The sequence below is a fragment of the Parasteatoda tepidariorum genome, chromosome 2, assembly GCF_043381705.1.
Source record: "Parasteatoda tepidariorum isolate YZ-2023 chromosome 2, CAS_Ptep_4.0, whole genome shotgun sequence".
Classification (NCBI taxonomy): Eukaryota; Metazoa; Arthropoda; class Arachnida; order Araneae; family Theridiidae; genus Parasteatoda; species Parasteatoda tepidariorum.
In genome coordinates this window covers 84784333-84804658 of record NC_092205.1, presented here as the reverse complement: position 1 = coordinate 84804658, position 20326 = coordinate 84784333, and the positions used below count along the sequence as shown (strand labels likewise).

The 20326-nt window shown below is 28.9% G+C and overlaps 1 protein-coding gene across 2 annotated transcripts in view; it reads right to left on the bottom strand.

The window, feature by feature from the left end:
* Positions 1 to 20326, bottom strand: part of LOC107440764 (nephrin-like) — a 194984-nt gene that overhangs the window by 101610 nt on the left and 73048 nt on the right. For both annotated transcript variants that reach the window (XR_011636201.1, XM_043044524.2), the window contains exons 4-5: positions 16332 to 16442; positions 683 to 883 (exon numbers count right to left, since the gene is read on the bottom strand). Coding sequence is in view for 1 of the 2 variants with exons in the window: in XM_043044524.2 (XP_042900458.1) it covers positions 683 to 883; positions 16332 to 16442 (312 nt within the window). In the remaining variant the exon portion in view is untranslated. The remainder of the gene's footprint in view (positions 1 to 682; positions 884 to 16331; positions 16443 to 20326) is intronic.

Sequence of the window (20326 nt, the reverse complement as noted above, 5' to 3'; positions counted from 1 at the left end):
TCGAGGAACATTCCAGTGACTTTCAAGTCATGTCTTGGCCCCCAAATTCACCTGACCTTAATCCAATAGAGCATTTGTGGTCCTAATTGGAAAACCAAATTCGTGTTGCCACGCTTCCCCCTCGCAATGTGAGGGAACTACAGGACCTGTTGGTGAGCGCTTGGTACCAGATACCTCAGACTACCTATCAGCACCTTGTGGAATCAATGCCACGGCGGGTGCTAGCAGTTTTGAGGGCTAAAGATGGTCCTACATGGATGCAGGAGGGTCATAATGTAATAGCTCTTCGGTGTGTATAATATTTATTATATCAGGTATTATATTAGTATATTATAATAATTGGATCAAATTATTAGACGCACTGTGGTGCTATAATAATTACATGTTTTGCGCGAGTTTCTATGCAATAATTTTATATTTAAACATACATGTAATGGGTTTTTATTCAGGAGAATTTTTATATACTTTCTACTTGTAATTATTTTTAACATATTGCATTACAATGTTAACCAATTGATACACTAGCATAAACAAATGTCAATCGGTTTCAACAGCGTAAAAACAGTACCTGATAATTACGATTTCACATAGAATCTTTAGTGCGTCTAATAATTTGACCAGGGACTTTAGCTGTAATTAAATAATATTTAAATGCGTGCATGGTTTAAATATTAAAACTTACGATATAAATCTATGTTCACTGAGACCCTATCTGGAGCTGTGAGATTATTGTTCACAGAACGGCAAGTTAGTGTGCTCAAAACATCAGATCGTTGAGGAATGAAGGAATAATCACTTCTCGCAACTCCATGGGAAGAAATAGAAGGTCCTCCCTTCAATGCAACAATTCCCCGCCACCAAGACAGCTGTGGGCTTGGTTTACCTGCAAATTAAGATTTTCAGAGATTAAAATATTATACAGGGTGCGTAGCCAAATCTTTCAACAAAAAATAAGCACCTTTTAAGTAAGGGAGAGTGGGGTCAATTGTAACAGGGTACGACTGTAACAGAGAAAAAATTTCGAGTGTCGGGTTCTAGATTTGGTTCCTAGCGGATGCACAAGGTGTATTTAATAAATCTACATGTACACCCTGCTGGCAACCATTTTTATGTACTTTTGAAAGAGTTACATCACAAAAGATATTTTCATGCTACGTAAGTATTTTTGTTTGGTATTAGAATATTAAATTGTAACAAAGTAATTTTGTTTAAACAAATAAAAATTATTAACCGAATTTGTAAGTGGACACCTTAATTAACATTTCAAAAAAAAGATTTGTTTTGATAATTAACTAGCATTGTTTTTAACAAATGAAGCTGAAATGACGTCTTGGGGACGATTGTAACAATAAGTAAAGGGACGATTGTAACAGCAAAAAATAAAATTCATAATTTCAATTGCAGTTGTTTAATGCCTTAGGTCCCATTTCTTATGTTTACAAACCATTGCTTAACTCTTTAAGAACCACCAATAGTTTCTTATATCATTTATATTATGTTGCACGTGCAGTATTTTTTTGTCACCTTTCACAGCATAAATTAGAATTTTTAACCCCTTAAAGTTAAAAATTTAACCCCTTAGGTCTCTGTTCATTATTATTTTTACTCCTAAAATATCACTACTATTTTGATCAATAAACAAATGTATCACAACTATGATAATATGCATAATTAACTATGTTTTAGTTGAATTTATGAACTGTTACAATTGACCCCGTAAGTGGGGACAATTGTAACAAGTGCACGACTGTCAAAAACTGCTAATAACTAATATAATAACATTTAAAATAAAGTATTTATTTTTTTCTAGTAGAGGATAGTCTACTTTACTCGTCTGTCAATTAATACAAATAATATATTGGATTTTTTGCTAGTTAAAAATGGTTAAGTAAAAAATATTACAGTTGACCCCACTCTCCCCTACTTTTTAAGCACGCAAAAATATTTGTAAGCACTATATACATTAACAAAATGCAAAATAATTTTCAAAGAATTTAAATGATCATGATAAAATAACTAGTTTCTGAAAAAGAACTCTTTTCTTGATTATATTAGCCATTATAAAATGTTCAAGAGATTTTTTGGTTCGATATTAGATGGTGAAAAATAAAGTCTGGAATTGAGATTATCTTGCAAAATGCAGCAGAGTTGCACATGAGAGGGCAATAATCCCACCGGACCCAGCTCAGCAGACGCACATACGGACTCGCAAGTATTTCACCAAACATATAAAATTATTGGTGCTTTCATACGCTATGGACCGACGGTACGCCGAAGTGGATTGTGATGGAATGAATTGTGAAAAGTTGAATAGAACAAAGTTTAAAGCACGCTTTTGCATAATACGTGGCGAAAATCGATACGGCCAAGAAAAAAAAATCTCATTTTAGAAAAGGGAAAATTAAGCACTTTTTAAAACCACCCAATGAAAAAAGCACCTTGAAAGTCTTTAAAATAACGAAAATCGAAAATAAGCACCTTTAAGTACTTTTCAAAAACGCTTCGCACCATGTTATATAAAAATGAATAACCAAACAAATTAACTACTGCCTTATACGCGTCTATTTGGCAAAGACATTTCTAGTAGACAAAACCATAATTCTGGTTAATAAAACTATGTACAGACAGTAGTCGGTGATTTTTTCCATTCGTATGGCAAAAGTTAACCTAAAATTCCGATTTTCATAATTATAGTTCTGGATCTTTCTCAAGGATAACAAGTTCGCAATTATAGTTCTAGATCTCTCAATTCATCACATTAAAAATACGTTAATACGAAAAAGTAATAACTTACATACTTCTATTTATTTATTTTAAACCTCGTGTTTTCGCTTAATTTCTTGAAAGAAACAATAAAAAAAATCAGTATCATTAAATTTAATTCGAATTGAGTAATTTTTTATTGTCTTTAAGCAGATGGCAACACTATGACACATTGCCACACATTTAGTAATAATTACAAAACTGAAATGTAAATTTAACCGAAAAATTGGCTTCTATGCTATGCTCTAAGGTATCATGCTAACCAAATGTTACCTCATTTAATGATTAAAAAAAACTTTATATGATAAAAAAACAGCATATTTTATTGTTAATTTTACCGAAATCCTTACCAGAGCTCCTCGGTAAAAATTACCCAGATTTTAATATGCTTAATAAAGCCAAAAACACGCTGAATTTTACTAAATTCTGGTAGTTTTGACCATGCTTTTCTTTCTCAATGCACTGCAGATTAAAATACTAAAGAAATAAAAGAAAGGCTGATTTTGGAAACTTTTGTAAATGAATGCAATAGGAAATGATACACTTTATTGCATTTTTTCCCCATCACTTTAATGATCACCGAATTTATAATCTTTTGTATAAACAGTTTTTATTAGCCTTGTAGAAAGACGCCTCCCAGTAATAATTGTTTGAAACAGACTAAGCCTACTTTTTAAAGTCACTTTATTTTAAAGTAAATAGTTCAGTATGCTGGAAAATATCGTAGTCATAGGATATAATTTAGTGATCTGAAGATAGACAATTTCGTTTAAATAATCTTCACGCTTAGGCAGGACTCACACTGAGAAGGCAAGCTGTAAGAAAGAAGCACGCATGTGGCGAATCTCCATATTTTTGCGTTAAGATGCGCAGAGGTCATGTGCGCATGCTAATACAAAAGTATGGGAATCTGGTTCCGTTTGCCTCCCCAGTGTGTGTGGCCCGCCTTAAGTAATATATATCCACAACAGCTCGCTATAGGCCAGGAAGTCAAAAAGGTTAATTTTAGTACCAACGTAGTCACGCTGTTTCAAAAAACGTATAGCTCCAGTCGGTAAAAAATTCTCACAAAATATATTTTTAAAATAATATTTTTAAGAGAGTTCCATGATGGGCAAAGTACTGAGTTTATAGGTACGAATACATTTATTATAGTTTAAATGAATTAAGAAAACGTTGAAGAATTAAATAAGAACGAAGACATTTTATTAAAAACACACTAAAAAATGTAGGGTTAAACAGCGTATTTAACTTATCATTGAATGTTCCATACAATTTTAATTTAACGCTCGCTTATTTTTGCATTTGGCAAATTCATGTCAAAGAAGAATATTCATACGTTTTCCAGACCAAAGATTGTCAAAATAATTGCATTAACTCAAAACGTATTTTTTTCCCCTGACAATAATAAAGTATGACACAAAATAGCATGAAAGTTATTGAAAGCTAAATTAATTATTTTTCCCTTCCACTTATTTTCCACTGGTTCAAAAACTAATTCATTGGTTTTAAACGTTCTAATTCAATTTCAAACATTTTCAATACAAAGAAGTTGTAGTAAAAATTTAATACGACATACCAAAGATTTAATCTAAATTTAATCAAATATCTTGGAAGGGATATTTATTAAGAATGCTCCAGGTTTCCATTCCATGGCAGGGCAATAAATAAAATCTTCATCGTTGTTTCAATATTCTTTCAACAATATTCGGTTTAAAAAATTTTAATAACATTTCTTTCATAAAATTAAAACGATTGCGGATAGTCTTTTTATTAGTTTAATTTTGAATGGCTGTTTTAGATTTATTATTACACATGAGCTTTGACTTCAGTATATTTAATTTTATTATATAATCTAATAAAGAAGAATACAAAATTCATTTGAATATGAAATTAATTAAATTATTTTACCATCGAATATCAATTTTTTCATTAATATGAAACAACCGAGAAAGTAGTTGTATAGTGAAATATAAAATTAATATTCTTTATAAAAAATTGATTTCTTTGAAATTATCGATTAACTCATTGATTTTTATAATTTAATTTCCGCTTTAAAGAATGCTAAAACTTAAGGTGTAATTTTAAATGTACTCGAATGCTTACGTTTTGCAGTCTAAAATTTGAAAAACACTAGTTAATATGAAACAGGTTTGATATCATATATAATCACAGAAACTTGCGTAAATTATGTTAGTAAATAGTTATAAAAATTATATTTGAAACATATGACAAGAACATAAACTCTACAAGATATTCCCATAATGCTTTGTTTTTATAACTAAAATGTAAGAATGTTTGCTTTTGGGCTATCACTTCTAAATCAATGAATTTACAATTCTCAAATTCATTTCAAAAATTTCAGAAATGTTTCAGATAGCACTAAGCTTAGTTTGTTTTATTTATCGATTGAGATAAAAGTAGTCAGTCACAAAGAACAGGTTGAATTAATCTTTATGAGAATAACGATTAAGATTAACTAAGAGGCGGCATCTTTCAACTTAATCATAATTCACATTTTGATCCCTGTTAACCGGGGTCAGAAATTCTGTCCCGGAGTTTAAAATTTGGAAAACTCCCTTTCTGTTATCTTCTTCCGGATCAAATTACGGTAAGATTTTACAGAACAAAAATCTGATTTACTGTAATATTTACATTAAAATCACATCATTAAAATAACATTAAAAAAAATGAAATTTTTTTTCAAACTTTTACAGTAAAAATGGATTTTACATTAAGAAATATTTTTTTAATGCTGAAACACTGACTCATGATGAAAGTATTTTTTAGTCGTTTTTTTTTTATTTTTTTACAGTGTATACTGCAAGGGGCGTAGAAAAGCACGATTTGAAACAAAAAGCTTTTTTTTTTTTTTACTTTTTGTTATATGTTAACAAGTCGGGAAAAAACCACTGTCAAAAAAAATTTAACGATTAAAGGAAAGCATTTCAAAAAATGGTTTGGTTTTGAACCAAAATATATTCTTTCCCGAACTACACCACAGAAATATTTAAAAATTATGTTAAAATATTTAAGCGTATAAAGCCAAGATTGAAAATGTGTTCCAAGCTTAGCACGTTGTTAATATGGTACAAATTGAACCATATTTTTACAAATAAAATCAATATTAATACAGAAATATGGTTCTTGTATTATTGTTGCACCAGGCTTGCATTATATAATGTTACAAAGTACTGGTATTCTAGTGCATCTAGTGCTATATAATAATTTTAAAAAAATCCCACACAAAAAAAGTTAATCATTAAGTAATCAATCATTAGTAGTTAATCATTAGTAAACTTTAATCACTTGAAGACATTACTAGAACTTTTCTAAAAGATATTTAAAAGGATAAGTAGAAAATTCTATGTTAAAATTTTTTTACTACGAATTTATAATAAAAATACTTATGATTCAAATTTTGCGTTTCTACAATTAAAAACATCATTAAAGGAACATGCATTTGTCTGACTCAACTTGGTCTAAACAGTTGAATCAGACATACATATATGTTATAAAAATTTTGAGAAATGGATATGATATACTCTAAATCCATCTCCACTAATAAATAATTTTGCTTGTTTTTCGAAAAAGGAACTATTTAATTAAAAAAGTGTAATAAAATGCTATGAAAATATATTAATATATTCCATAACTAATACAAAATGTATGTAAAATTGTGTGTAATTGTTTGTAACAAAAAGCTCGCTAGAACGACCACCAGCTACTTTGAATTGTCATTATAGCAGTCTCCAACTGTTTAGTGCCTAGCAACAAATAAAGTGTTATAATATAAACATCATACTAATTAAAACGTGGCAGTTTCAAAACTTTGCTTGAAAGATAATTACAAATTTAGATGTTCCTAAATTCTAAATAAAAGTTTATTTGCCTTTATAAGCTTCTTATGGTTATCACTCGTATCCGATAAACTTTAGTTTCTTTTCTTGCTTTAACCAAGTTTTCTTAATTTTTCTTCGATACATTGTTTTAAAGCATATATTCTCCTTTTACAGTGAATAAAGTATTCATACACTATTTATCCTTAATCCCTTACAGAAGCTCCAATAAAGAAGCCTTCTATCTTAAGCCACGAAACTTGATTCAGAATATATTATTTTTCTATTCAATTTATTTTAAGTACAAACTAAGCTTCTGAACTTACAGTATAAAAGATTAAAGCTTTGTGTGATTCAAGAAAAAAGTAACGATTCTAAGAAAATCTCGAGAAATCTCTTAAATAAAACATTTTTTAATAGAAATTTCTATAAAACCTTTTTCTTAAAAATTGCAATTTTTAATTATACTTATATTTGTCAACATAAAATTTCGAAGTGATGCATACTAAAATATTTATAAAATCTTAAGTTCTCATACTCATATGTGTTATGAAACAATTACACTAGGGAACATTTTTTTTTCATTTTCTGTTGCATAAGATTTTTTTAACAGATATTGGATATTTACACGACGTTAATTTTAAATCCACAATCAACTTCTCTCTCAAAGCTAGTTTATTTAGTTGACATTTATAATCTATTTTTTGTCGAACTATACAAGTTTAAAAATATTATATATGACAAGGAGTTGCATAAATGTTGCAACAAACTTCTAAGAGAGGGCAGATTACCAGGATTAAAAATGCCCATACCCGTAATTGTCATCATACTAAACTAGGGATGCTTCCTTATATATGACCAGTTCAGAAGCACACGAAGAAACAGCTCAAGATAATGAGACGCTCCCAGCGGCGTATGACTAAACTTCCGGTCATTGGTTTTTATGCACTTTTAATCCAGATGATGTACCACAATTCCCCCAAAAGTTTGGCGCAACATTAAAGTGACCTCTCTTGTTATAAATAACGTTTTTAAACTTGTACATTTAATCAAAAATAATAATTTCTAACATATCATTGCCTCACATAACGACAAGAAAGGATTACATAATGTGTTATAATTATAACTTTTATTTAAATTCATTTAAATTATAATAACTAATGTTGTCCCTTTATCCGTTTTATCATGTCATTTCAGCATGTCATATCATGTAAAATCTATAGCTTTAGAAACAAACTGATTCTGGATTTGAAATCCCCACACTCTAGTCACGCAAGAACAAGTAAAAATGTAACAACAATTTGTTCCCTAGTGTTATCATATGTATGATTTGCATTATCCTATGTCAAAATACACTATTAATTATTTAAAATACTTGACGTCTATACATTGTACTGGTGTTTGTAATCGAAAATATTATTAATATACGATATTCAATTGTTTGAAAATTATTATGTTTAGAATTTAATTTGTTTTAAGCTTCATGAAATAATTAATCACTGGCAGCCTATCAAATATAGTTAAATCATTTCCCTTTACCATGTTTACTTAATTCTTCTAACAATGGATAAATAGTGGTTCTCATTTGAATTCCTGATTTTAAAGTGCTTTAGTATAGAACACTTATAGATAAATCAGAGCAGTTGGTAAATTAATAGTTAAATTTAATTTAATTAGAATGACGTCCTTGTGAATTATTTTAAACTAGAGTTTAAAGTCTCACCCAGGTTTTAATTTTTCAAATCGCATTTATAAAACAAAATATTCAAAATATAGTTTTTTTTTCTTCTTCATGACACTACATCTCATAGTGGGTTTCAGCCAGTTGAACAAAGTTTTTGGAAAATTTCCTGCTTAAAAACCTTGGTTTTCCAGTCTTTCCATTATGGTTAAGCTTTTGTTACATCATCTAGCCATCTCTTTTTGGATTTTCCTCTTTGTCTCGAGTTCATTTGATTTCCTATAAAAAATTTATCCCAACTTATTTTTGTTCATTCTTACGGTATGGCCCAGCCGTGCTCAGCAAATTTACAAGTGGAATGATTTTCTTTCGTTTAGTAAAATTGTCAAGTTCAATACTTCTTCTAATCTTTCCTTCTAAACTGTTTATTTGAATGGGTTCAAAAATATTGATTTCATCATTTTTTGTCACAGCCCAAGATTCATAACATTGTAAAAAAATTCTAGTAAAAGCTGCCAGCACTCTGAGTGCCAGTACTTTTTAACTCAATTTTTTTTAACAATAAAACCATTTTACAATAAAATCCATTTCACTATAAAATTCATCTACAGTAAAATTCATACAGTTAAATCCATTTTACCGTAAAATTCATTTTACAGTAAAATTAATTTTATCCTAAAATAAATTTTACTGCAAAAATTTTACGGAAAATTTTTCTTAACGTGCTGTACTTTTTACACTAATGTTTACAGTAAAATTACTGAATCACTGTAAACAAAATAAATTTTACTGTAATTAAATAAATATTACTGTAAAAATTTCGGTTCAATATTTTAAGGTAAAAATGCTTGTATGTTAACAGTGCACCGTAAGTTAAAATAAGCCTGATAACAGTTCGTGAAAGCTTCGATTTAATTTATAATGAAATATTATAATTATCATTGATTATTGGAGCAAGATATTAAAATCTGTATTTTCTCTTAAAAATATTAACACTTATAAACTCAAACAAACTCTTAACTAAATTTAAAAAATTGTAAATCCAATGAGATAAAAATACGTGTCCCTCATAACGTTGTAATCGAAATTGCTCGAAAAATGAAAGTATCATTATATCGATTAGTTATAAAATAATATAAATTGTGTTCACAATTTCGTCTTAAGAGAGCTAACAAAGTATTTTTTTCTTTCTAAAATTATTAGATTTATACATTTTTTTCTATGCTCAGGTCATTAGAGATATGAAATTTTTACAGTAACTATACTTTGATACTTTTATTACTATTGTTTACCCTGAAGACCATTAAAGATATTTGATATTTATTTTTAACGAAAAATATCAAACAGTGTAAAAGAATTAACTATAGGAAAAACAAAAACAAAAACTTCAAGCATTGCTTATAAAAAGTTAATCATTGTTATTGGAAAAATGGATAACTTGCGTTACAATCGATTTATGTCATAATAATAGTAATTTGCTAATATTTTTTTCTGATAAAAGCGTTTATTTTAATTGTAAAAATAAATCCACCCATATTTTTATATTTTTTTTTCATGTTTTGTCCAGACATTAAAACTGGTTAAAAAAAAAACTAGCTGCAATAATAATTTTCTCAAACAGACAGGCAATTTCAACAAATCGATAACTTCAGTATACGTTGATTTCATGATAAGGAAATATTATTATTCCGTATATAAAATACATTAAAAATTGAAGAGAATAATATAAGGGGTGATTGTAAGCCCAACTCAAGAAGAACTTCGTGAGTAAAATCATTAATGACGCATTTCAAAAAATAAATGTCTTCATAAATTTAAATTATTGATATTTTCAAAACATGAAATTCTAAAACAATATATACAGCATAATTTAAATGAATAATTATTTATAAGTTTACCTTTATCTCTAATCACACTTATTATTCTACCAGAAAAAAATATTTACAAATGAAAGAGATACCAAGTATAAATTCTAATTTCAATATTTGTCAATAAAATATACAAAAATTTCAATACATAATTGTGATCGATGATTTTTTGAAACTTCCGGACCTTGGGTTTTCGGAAACTTCCGGATCGCGGTTAGAGGAAAATCCGGATTTTTTTTTCCAGAGCACAATCATTTCTAAATATGCATTATGAAAAGAAAAAGAAGAACATCTTAAATAACTTTAGATCTACTGTTTGGATCTTCAAGATGTAGGACTCAACCTTAATGAATTAAAGAGGTGACCTCAAATATGCTAATTAAGTAGTGCAGGCTATGTTATAAGTTGCAAATTCCGACACAGAGACGTACTTTCTCTGAATAAACATTTTTTTAACAGATTTAGATTTCTTAATCTTAGAATACGGAAGGTAGCCGCACTTTTAAAAATATGGTTTAAGTATGTATGGTTAAGTAAAAATATGGTTAAATTAGTTAAGTGTGATTAAGAATAGCAGTTTAAAGTTTAGATCAGTGTTTCTTTACCTTTTTGATATAATGGACCCCTTTTAAAAAAATTTTAAGAAGTCACGGACCACCCCCCTGTGAAAAAAAATAATTGCAAAAAACATCAATTATTAGAAAACATTTAATTTTATTATTTTAATAGTATACAAAATTTTTAATGTGAAAGTTGCTGCTGCTTTTCCTTAATTAATAAATTTAATTGGGGGATGGTTTTCGACAAAGCAACGTGTATATCATGTTCAACATTCAATCGATTTCGATGTTATATTTTTATTGTCACAAGGGTGGAAAATTCCGCTTCGCAAAGATACACTGTAGCAAACGGAATTATAGCTGCCATAGTTCGATTTACAAGCAATGGGTAGGCTTCCAAACGTTTTAAAAATTAGGAGTAGTCAGTGAACCTCCAAAATATAACTCACGGACCCCTTAGGGGTTCATGAACCACAGGTTAAGAAACCCTGGCTTAGATCCTTTAATAAAAATTCTACTTTTTGCGTATTTCGCCATACCTCAAGAATTATTAAAGCGGATCGAAAATTTTTTTGCACACAATTATAAAATTAGTTCCTTTAAAGCAATTCCATATAAAAATAATTTTGAATTAGTATTCATTATTTTTTATTAATTTGCTTAAAAATGGTCAAAAGGATTTTAAATTGTAAGTTATAAAATCTTTCGTATCATTTTAACAGAATTTTATGTAACAAAATGCACAAATTGAATGAAATCAGTCGAATAGTATTCGCGAAATCAAATTTTAAAATAGACGTACCTTTAAATTTTGATTTCTAAATTAGAAACTATTCGAACGACTTCGTTTAAATTGTGTATTTTGCCTTAAAAAAATACGTTCTTTAAAATGATTTAAAAATATGGTTAAAGTTCATTCGGTTTTACAATTATTTTCTTAATACTATTAATAAATATTAGAAAATAACTTCTTTTTCTAGAAGCTCAAAAATGTTTCAAAAAATAGCAAAATTCGCAAAACGTAAAATTGACATTAAGGGTTTCAAAACTTGAACCATATTTCGCAGATTGCGGCTACCCTTATATTTTGGGGGTCAGAAATCCAAATCTCTCATAAAAAAAGTATGTTTATTCAGAAAAAGTATGTTTTTGTGCCTATTTCGTAACTTAAAATATTGTCTGTACATATTAATTAGCATGTTTGAAGTCAGCCCCGCGAGCCATTAAGATTTAATAATAGAACGTTAAGATCCGGTTGGATTGAGGCGACCCCCTTCCCTTATTTTGAGGGTAAGGAATTCAAATCCATTGACAAAAAATTTTATTATAGCAAAGAAAGTTTTTGTGTCTGATTTCGTAACTTAAAACATCGTTTGCACTAACTATTTACCATATTTAAAGTCACATCTTTAAACTCGTAAGATTGATTCTTATAACGGGAAGAGCCGATTATTAGTTCAAAAGTTATTCAGAGTGTGTTCCATTTTTTTATTGCACTACACCCCGTACTACAATATTCCGTTCTACTAATACATGAAAAGTTATTCAGAAACAATTGAAGTTACTTTGATAGTACTTTATTAAAAATTTTACAAATTAATAATTAAAGCTGCTATTAAATTTGTGAAAATAAACCTGCCATATATTTATCTTTCCTCACGCTTTAGTTTAAAATAAAATAAATATCAAAATAACAAGAAATAAATAACAAAATATATGAATTTTCTTAAACAAACAAAAAGTTTCTGGTAATCATTTATTCATATAATTTCATAAACTTACTTCATGTAATTCATGTAAGCATTAATTATGTAAGCTATAAAGTAAAGTACATAAGAAATAAATGCATGAAGCATTCAGAAATATTGGACAAAGAAGTTAACTAGTTTACAATTATTAAATTAAAGATTCAATGCTGCTATGCAACTTTGTTCGTGTCGTCAGTAAAAGTCTGTCCTAACAAATAATGTTTCTCTGCACTTCTTTATTTTATCTTTCCTAATATAAAAAAAACTACTGTTTTACTGTTTCCTCCTTTTTTATACTTTTATATTTTCAATTGTTCCATACCCTGTTGCAAGTTAAGAAAAAACCATTATCCCTAATGGAGAGAGCCTGTTTGCAGCTAAGTGCACGCTAAATAGATGTCAAGCTCAAGGCGCGAACGAATATCAACTTCGCCAACTCTTGAAACGACGCAGCAAGGCCTTCTTTTTGCATAAAAAAATAGCATGAATTAAATTTCTGTCCGATGAGTTTAAATATTAAAAGCTTTTTTATTGTTTTGAAAGCATAATTATATAATTTGATAGCTAAATGAAACGGAACTATTTGCAGCCGCGGATGATTACTTAAATCCTGTACCGTAATGGTCTTTTCTTACTTGCAACGAATTATAGCATGTTTGTTCTCAGTCTAGCTTTAGGATCTAATATTATGCATCCTCTAAGCCTAATTATAAAGATTAATTATCATGCTGTTCGAAATAATATGAATAATGCTGTTGAATTTAAATTTGGAGTAAGTCCATAAGCATTCCATAAATTCATGTTAAGAATCCAGACTGATTAAATGCTATAAATCAGGCAAAAAGAATTCAGAGCATGGCTATTTATATCACTATAATTTTACTATCTTTCCATTCAGACTAACATAAAGTATTTTTTTTTCAAAAATTATTTCCTTTTTTTAAAAAAATAGACATTTTGAATGAAAAAAAAAATATTAATAGTAAATAATTAATGTCTCGTAAAAAAGCCAACAGAAAACATGTGCAGTGGCCTAAATCCTTAAAGACCGTATACATACAGGAAATTTAAATGGACAGTGATAATCAGAAAAAATAAAAAAATTTCTCCGATTAAGAATCTATTATTTAACTAGGGAGCTATTAATTTCTTTAATGAATCCCATTCAATGTACGCTTTACAAACTTAAAATAACGGAAAGTTGGCAATAAACAGTTTTGAAACAAAAAAATTACATTACAGTTTCTGTTTTCAAATATTTATGCAAATATCTCAAAAATTCAAGAATTCTCTCTAATGATGGAATTAAAGGTTATCATTTAAATGTTATTACTGAAGAAAAAAAAAGATTTTAATGAGCATTTATAAAAGGACTTCAAAGAGAAGGCTTAAATGAAGCTTTGAAGGAATTACACTATTCCACTTTTAACATGGTGCTCGTTTTTTTTTCTTTCTCTTTACAAAATTAAGATTTTGAGAGTGATACTTAAAAAAAATTAGTGTCTGTCTGAAAAATAGTTTTTTGAGACTGACACTTGAAAGTTAGCCAAATGTGGGTAGTAAAATAATAAAGCTAGACTATTTAATATATATATATATATATACGTAAAAAGAGCGTGAGTAATATAAAGTTGGTTCCCTGAAATATAGCAAAATATTTTTGAAAAAAATTGCTGAAATTTTTAATCAATAAGTTTTAACGAATTACACAATGTTATCAGCAATTAGTTGTAGAAAGTAAATAGTTATTATATAGTACAAACATTATAAAAAAGGGGCTTAAATTTCAAAGATCTATTAGAAAATTAACCCAGACCATTAAGCAATAATTAGTTGCGGAAAGTGAATTTTTTGTAAAAATTGACGATAGAATTGCAGAAAAACATGTGGCTAAAACATTATTCCTATTAGACATGATTAAAAATCATCGGAATGTTAGTAAATTTTAAGGTATACAGTTCTTTTAAAATTAAATATGAATATGAAAACTGATGCATTCTTTTCATAAGGCTTTAATTTATTTTTAGGATTATCTATGTACTATAAAATTTTATTCTTTGCAATGATTTAACAGATAAAAAACTGTAGCGCAGCTGTTCAAACCAGCTAACATTTTCCCTCTTTTCTTAAACTGTCATATTTGCGACCACGTGATACATTCTTTAACAATTTCATCGAAATAGCTCATTAAAAATTAATAAGACACCCATTGCCTTAAGTAATTATTTAACAAAGAAATAGTTTTACTTACTTCTAACACAGTTGTAAAAAAGCTAGTTCATAAGCTTCGAAGCTTTTTTATACTTTTTACACTTCAAATTATATATTTTGAGTACACGTGCAATTATTTTCAAGCAATGAATTCATTGAAATAATATATTAAACATTATAAAACACTCATTAACTTACGTAACTATTTAACAGAGAAATAGATCTGTTTACTTCCAACACAGTAGTTAAAAAACACAGTAATAAAAAGCTATTTTGGTGGGTAGATACTATATTTACGTAGCACTAGAGCTGCACAATGTGCAATTGGCGACGGTTTTGGAAACATATCTGAAGATGATTCGAAGAAATGCCATCTTAGTTTTAATTCTCTGCAGAGGGTATGCTCTCCCACATTGGTAGCCCTACGACCTGGGCGCTGAGTTGAGTACTTTGCGGTAGAACAGCATAACAAACATCGATTCTGCGCGCCCTCGGTCTCTAACCAGGCTGATCAAAGAGGTCACCCAATTGCTTATTGACCGCAGCCAGTGAAGCTTGATTTCGGTGCTCTAATGGAAATCGTCTCTTTATGATCTGCCCCTACAGGACGCTGTTTTGAAGAGGAAACGGTTTTTATGTCTTTTTCAGCCCTGTCATGGAAGGATTAAGGGTATACGATACTCTATACCGTTTTTCAACTCATTTTACGATTATTTTCTAAACTAGATCTTATTTTTCAGCTATTACTTTACGGTTTTGAACATGGCATAAATAGAACTGCTTCAAATTTATTGTCAAATTGATACTCTGCCTGCTCATTATATTTTTGCACATATAATTATTTTATAAGTTATGTTGGCAGACATTTCTATACGATTTGGCCACTACAGTTTTAAGCATTTTTACACTTAAGTGATATTTCAAATTTTAAGACTTTTGAGATACAAATAGTTGAAGATTCTTCTTAATACTGCGACACCATAGCTGTGGTAACTCAGAGGACAGAATGCTCACCTCTTAGAGAGGTGACCGAGGTTCAAATCCCAACGAATGCTGTTAGTGGCTTGCACCGATCACAATGCTTACATTTTAGGGAATTTCTTTTCAAATAACAGAGTTCATTTTGGAGTTTGTAAAAAATTTTACTAAAAATAGCAATACTAGTCTGTGAGAAAAACTGGCGCCTGTTTTTGAATAAGAATATTTTACTGTTAAATAGACGGTTTTATACTAAGATCGCTACCTTACTGTTTTTTTCCCACAAATGTAACAGATTTTTTGCTGTGCATGAGTAATGTGTAATTTAATATTTGTTTATTTCATGGTTCTTTTAAAGTGCATATTACTTTTTTTTAATTGCCAATAAAGCTAATTAAATTTTGCCGATTAAAATTTTTATTTAATTCCATAAATGTAGTCTACGGGATCTACATTAATTGCAACTTTTATACAATATGACTGATTTTCTAAAGCATATTCTTCTACAAATTCTTCCTTTTTCGACACAAAATCTTAAAAGATTAAAATTATTTTGTTTTTCGAGAAACTTATAGAGTTAAGTGCTTTAATTTGAGACAGGAATTATAAAAAAAAAGCTTTCTTAAATATAATTACACTTGTCACACTTTTTCTTACAAAGTGATAAGAGTTTTGTTACGTACCTCCTACCGCTTCGCAAGTCAATTTTATGCTCTGCCCTTCCAAATACGGACCCGCCGTATCTCTTATTTCTTCATCATGCTCGTTCAATATTGCGAGTTTCTGAGGGGGAACTGAAAAGAAAAACAGCCATGATTATGAAAGTAGAGAACTAAGTTTGAAAGAGAAAAAAAGGCAAATTGCGGGGTTTAACTGTGCCCTAATTACATCGTAATACATGAAATTTTAGAAGACAAGTATGCGCTTGTTTAAAAGATAATTATAGATATAAATCCATGCAACAGTGTATGAAAATTAACTTGAGAGTTTTGGAAGTTTAACTTGAAAGTTTTGGGAGAGTGTGACATTTATTTTTATACAATCATATTTGTTCGATTTGATTATTGTTCCAAAAATGATAAATTGTCGTTATATGTACATTTTAAGATGTCAATGTAAAATTCTCATTATTACTCAAAACTAAAAATTAAACTTTTATTTATTTTACTACAATAGGTATATGCACATGTCCATGCGTACACTGTAAAAAATCCGGATCAAATTACGGAATAAAGTACCGGCATTTTTTAGGTATCATCCGTAAAATCCATTTTACCGTAAAGTACATTTGTATCAAAAAACATCACACCTTAAATTTTACAGTAAGTTTATCAAAAACGGTAAAAAGTATTACAGTAGTACTTAACCGTGTGTTGATCCGGAATTTCTTATATTGTGGCAAATTCCAGTCACATATCTATGAAATGGTTATAAGTACAAATGTATCATTCTAATCGTTTTAAAATAGTACTAGTAAACTAACTATTTCAAACAAAAACTACGAACATCAAAATTATTTTTAAGCTTTAAAAATTAATATGTAATTTTCCATCAAGTGAATTAAAAAGAATTTTTTCCTAAAAATAAATTAAATAATTGAATTTATAAATTATGCTTTAAACCTTTTTATCTGCAGCAGAGAGCATTTCCTTAACACTTTTAGAAAAATAGGTTCAGCATTGAACCACGATCTCGCCACCATGAATCATAACACATTGCATATTTTCATAGCATTATGCCTACAACTTTAATTAGTTGTTAAATTGTCTAATGTACTAAAGTTCAAATTGAACCCGATTATTTTATAGCAAAGTTTAATAAATGTGGTAACCTGGTTTAACTTAAGAAGAATGCTGCAAATCTAAATTTTACTCTGATTCAACGAGAATCTTCTAAAATTTCTAACAATTTAATTGCGATACGTAACATACTTACTAACAGGTTTTACATTCTATGTGATGATTACTACAGATGTGTTAACAACATTAATGTGCAGTAGTATAATTCTATTTGATAATTCAATGCTAATCTGTTCGATGCTAATTTTTACATCAGTTAGGCTTACATCTAATTTTTTTTTTTCTTTATTGGAAACATTGACGACTGTTTTGTTAGGAAGTACTGGAGAGCTAGAAGCCTAATGATCTAATGGTCAATGGCTGGCATTTGCTTAATTAATTTTTATTGGAATCATAATGTTTCTCACTGCTAAATTGTAAGTAATAATATTTTTTCGTATTTTAGCGCTATATGAGTTCGTATTATAAACTCAACTTAAAGTTAGCGTTTCCATTTAGCGAATGAATTAAAAAATGAAAAAGAAATAAATAACAAAATAATAGAACAGTGTTACTTAAAACAAAATACCAACTTGCATAAGTTAATGACAATAATATAAATTACTCAAGTTTATTCTTATATTTTGTTGTGGTTTCAAGGTTCAAAAGATATAAATACATCTTTCGAGATAAAATTAAAGTTCAGCAAACAGTAGTCGTATATCAATATAGCTTACATAACAGTGCAAAGTGACTCAGGTAACTTTAATCTGCAGACAGTAAATGCTAGACGAATACAAAGAAGATATTTATAAAAACTCTGTATTGTGCCTACGAACTTCCATCGATGCATAACAATCTTTTGAAATTTATAAACTTCTGATGCTTGCAAAATCGAGTCGAGTTTCAAGAAAAATGAAAGGTGTACTATAAGTTTACAGCTAACTACTACATGCATGATGAAACAGTTAAAAGGCTCGAGTAATTATTTAGAGAACATTAAGATAATGGATCAAACTTTCGCTCACGACTTATATTGACTTGATAGGTTCTTGATTAATAAACAGAATGTATAAGAACTATAATATATAATGTAATATGTAATAAGAACTATACTTTCGAGAACGTCCGGTAAGCAGTTACCGTGTAAACGAAAACATTGCCAAATGAATTATTTAAATACTGTATATTTTGGTTTTTATTAACCAAAATTATGTTTTCTGTTTATCAGAAATGCAACCACTATAGAGCACGGTATTTTCACCAGAATTGTTTCATTTGTGCATGATTTATAGTAGTGAATGTGTCTGTGATCGTCCGTCGATATGCCGCAATATTGATTGAAGTTACAGGATGCGTCCTTCTTTTTTCAACAAGATCGGGCAATCTCCCCCATTGTCAGACAGATGTTGAAATTCTAAATAGCAAACTTCCTCTTTCTTGGATTGGGTGCTGGTCGGACGATTGCAATTGACTTTCGCAATGGACAGAACGCTCGCCAGACTTAGCTCTCTGGGATTGTGTCATGAAATTACATGAAAGTTTACGTGCTCGTGTAGGTGCATCCTATGCTTCGTAGCAAAATTACGACGAAGGGTCCGCCACCATTGATCGTGATATGTTGCAGCGAATGCGAAAAGAATTAGGCTTAAGTCTGTCACAACAGCAAAGATTCAAATATAAATCTATTATCATTTGCTTATTTTTTTAAAAGAAAAACTTTAATATAAGTATGAAAAAAAAAATATTTTTGAAAAACAATTTTAATAATTAATTTTTATCTTTTTCAATCGAAAAAAAATGAAAAAGTGGAAAATATTTTTTACCTTCAATCGTTTTTTAGTTGAATAACATATCCATGAAAATCCTTACATTGTTCTTATAAATATTTTGAATTTAACGACATGCGTTTCACGTAAAAAATATACGGACAAAAAAAAATAAAGTACAAATCTTAACTCTCAAATCAAACTATTTGCTCCCACAATAAGAACTAATAGCCGTAATATATACGATGTTTCTGGCTCTATGTGAGCACCAGAAAACTTGGTAATTTTTGCCGAAGCACAAACGTAAGCTATGGCATTACAATAAAAAAAGTATGCTCTAAACTACCTGAATATGGAAAAATTTGCTGTCTTTTGGCTTTATGGGACTACCAAAGCTCTTGGTAATATTTATCGAAGTCCTTTGGTAAAATTAACAATAAATATGGTTTTAAAATCTGAGATAAAATTTTGTAAATTTGGCAAAATTTTGTAATTTTTAGAGCATTGCATAAAAATAATCCGAAAATTTTACTTTTCAGTTTTGTACTTTTCACTAAATGAGTGGTAATAAGAACTATAATTTAGAAAACTGGTAAACCGTTTCTAGTAAACCGTTACCGTATGAGCACAAAAATTACAAATTTAATAGTTGTTGTTTTTTTAAACAGAAATGTAATTACCGTACGGTACAAAAATTTTACCAGATATTTTTTCTCTGTGAGCCAATTTCTTTTTACTTCAGTATTTCAAAATCTAAGCTTAGAGTTTTATTTACAATTTTTTTTCAAAGTGTAGGTAATGATGATGCGCTTCTTAGTTATTAGATCCCTTCAAAAATATTAAATAAATTTGAATTCATTAACTATCATTTTCAACCCATTCATGATGCAACTAAGCGATTATAATGAATAATATCATAGCAAGTCATATTTAATATAATAGCTAGTCATTTGTCATTCATATATAACTAGGAACCTCTGCCCTCTGCTTGCTTCGCTTAACAACTCGACGAATTTTTATGTAATATTTTGTCTCTTGCCAATAAACAGTCTTTTACTCGTATATGAAAACTAAAACGTATTCAATGGATAGATTTCTTAATATTGATATATATATATATATATGTATGTG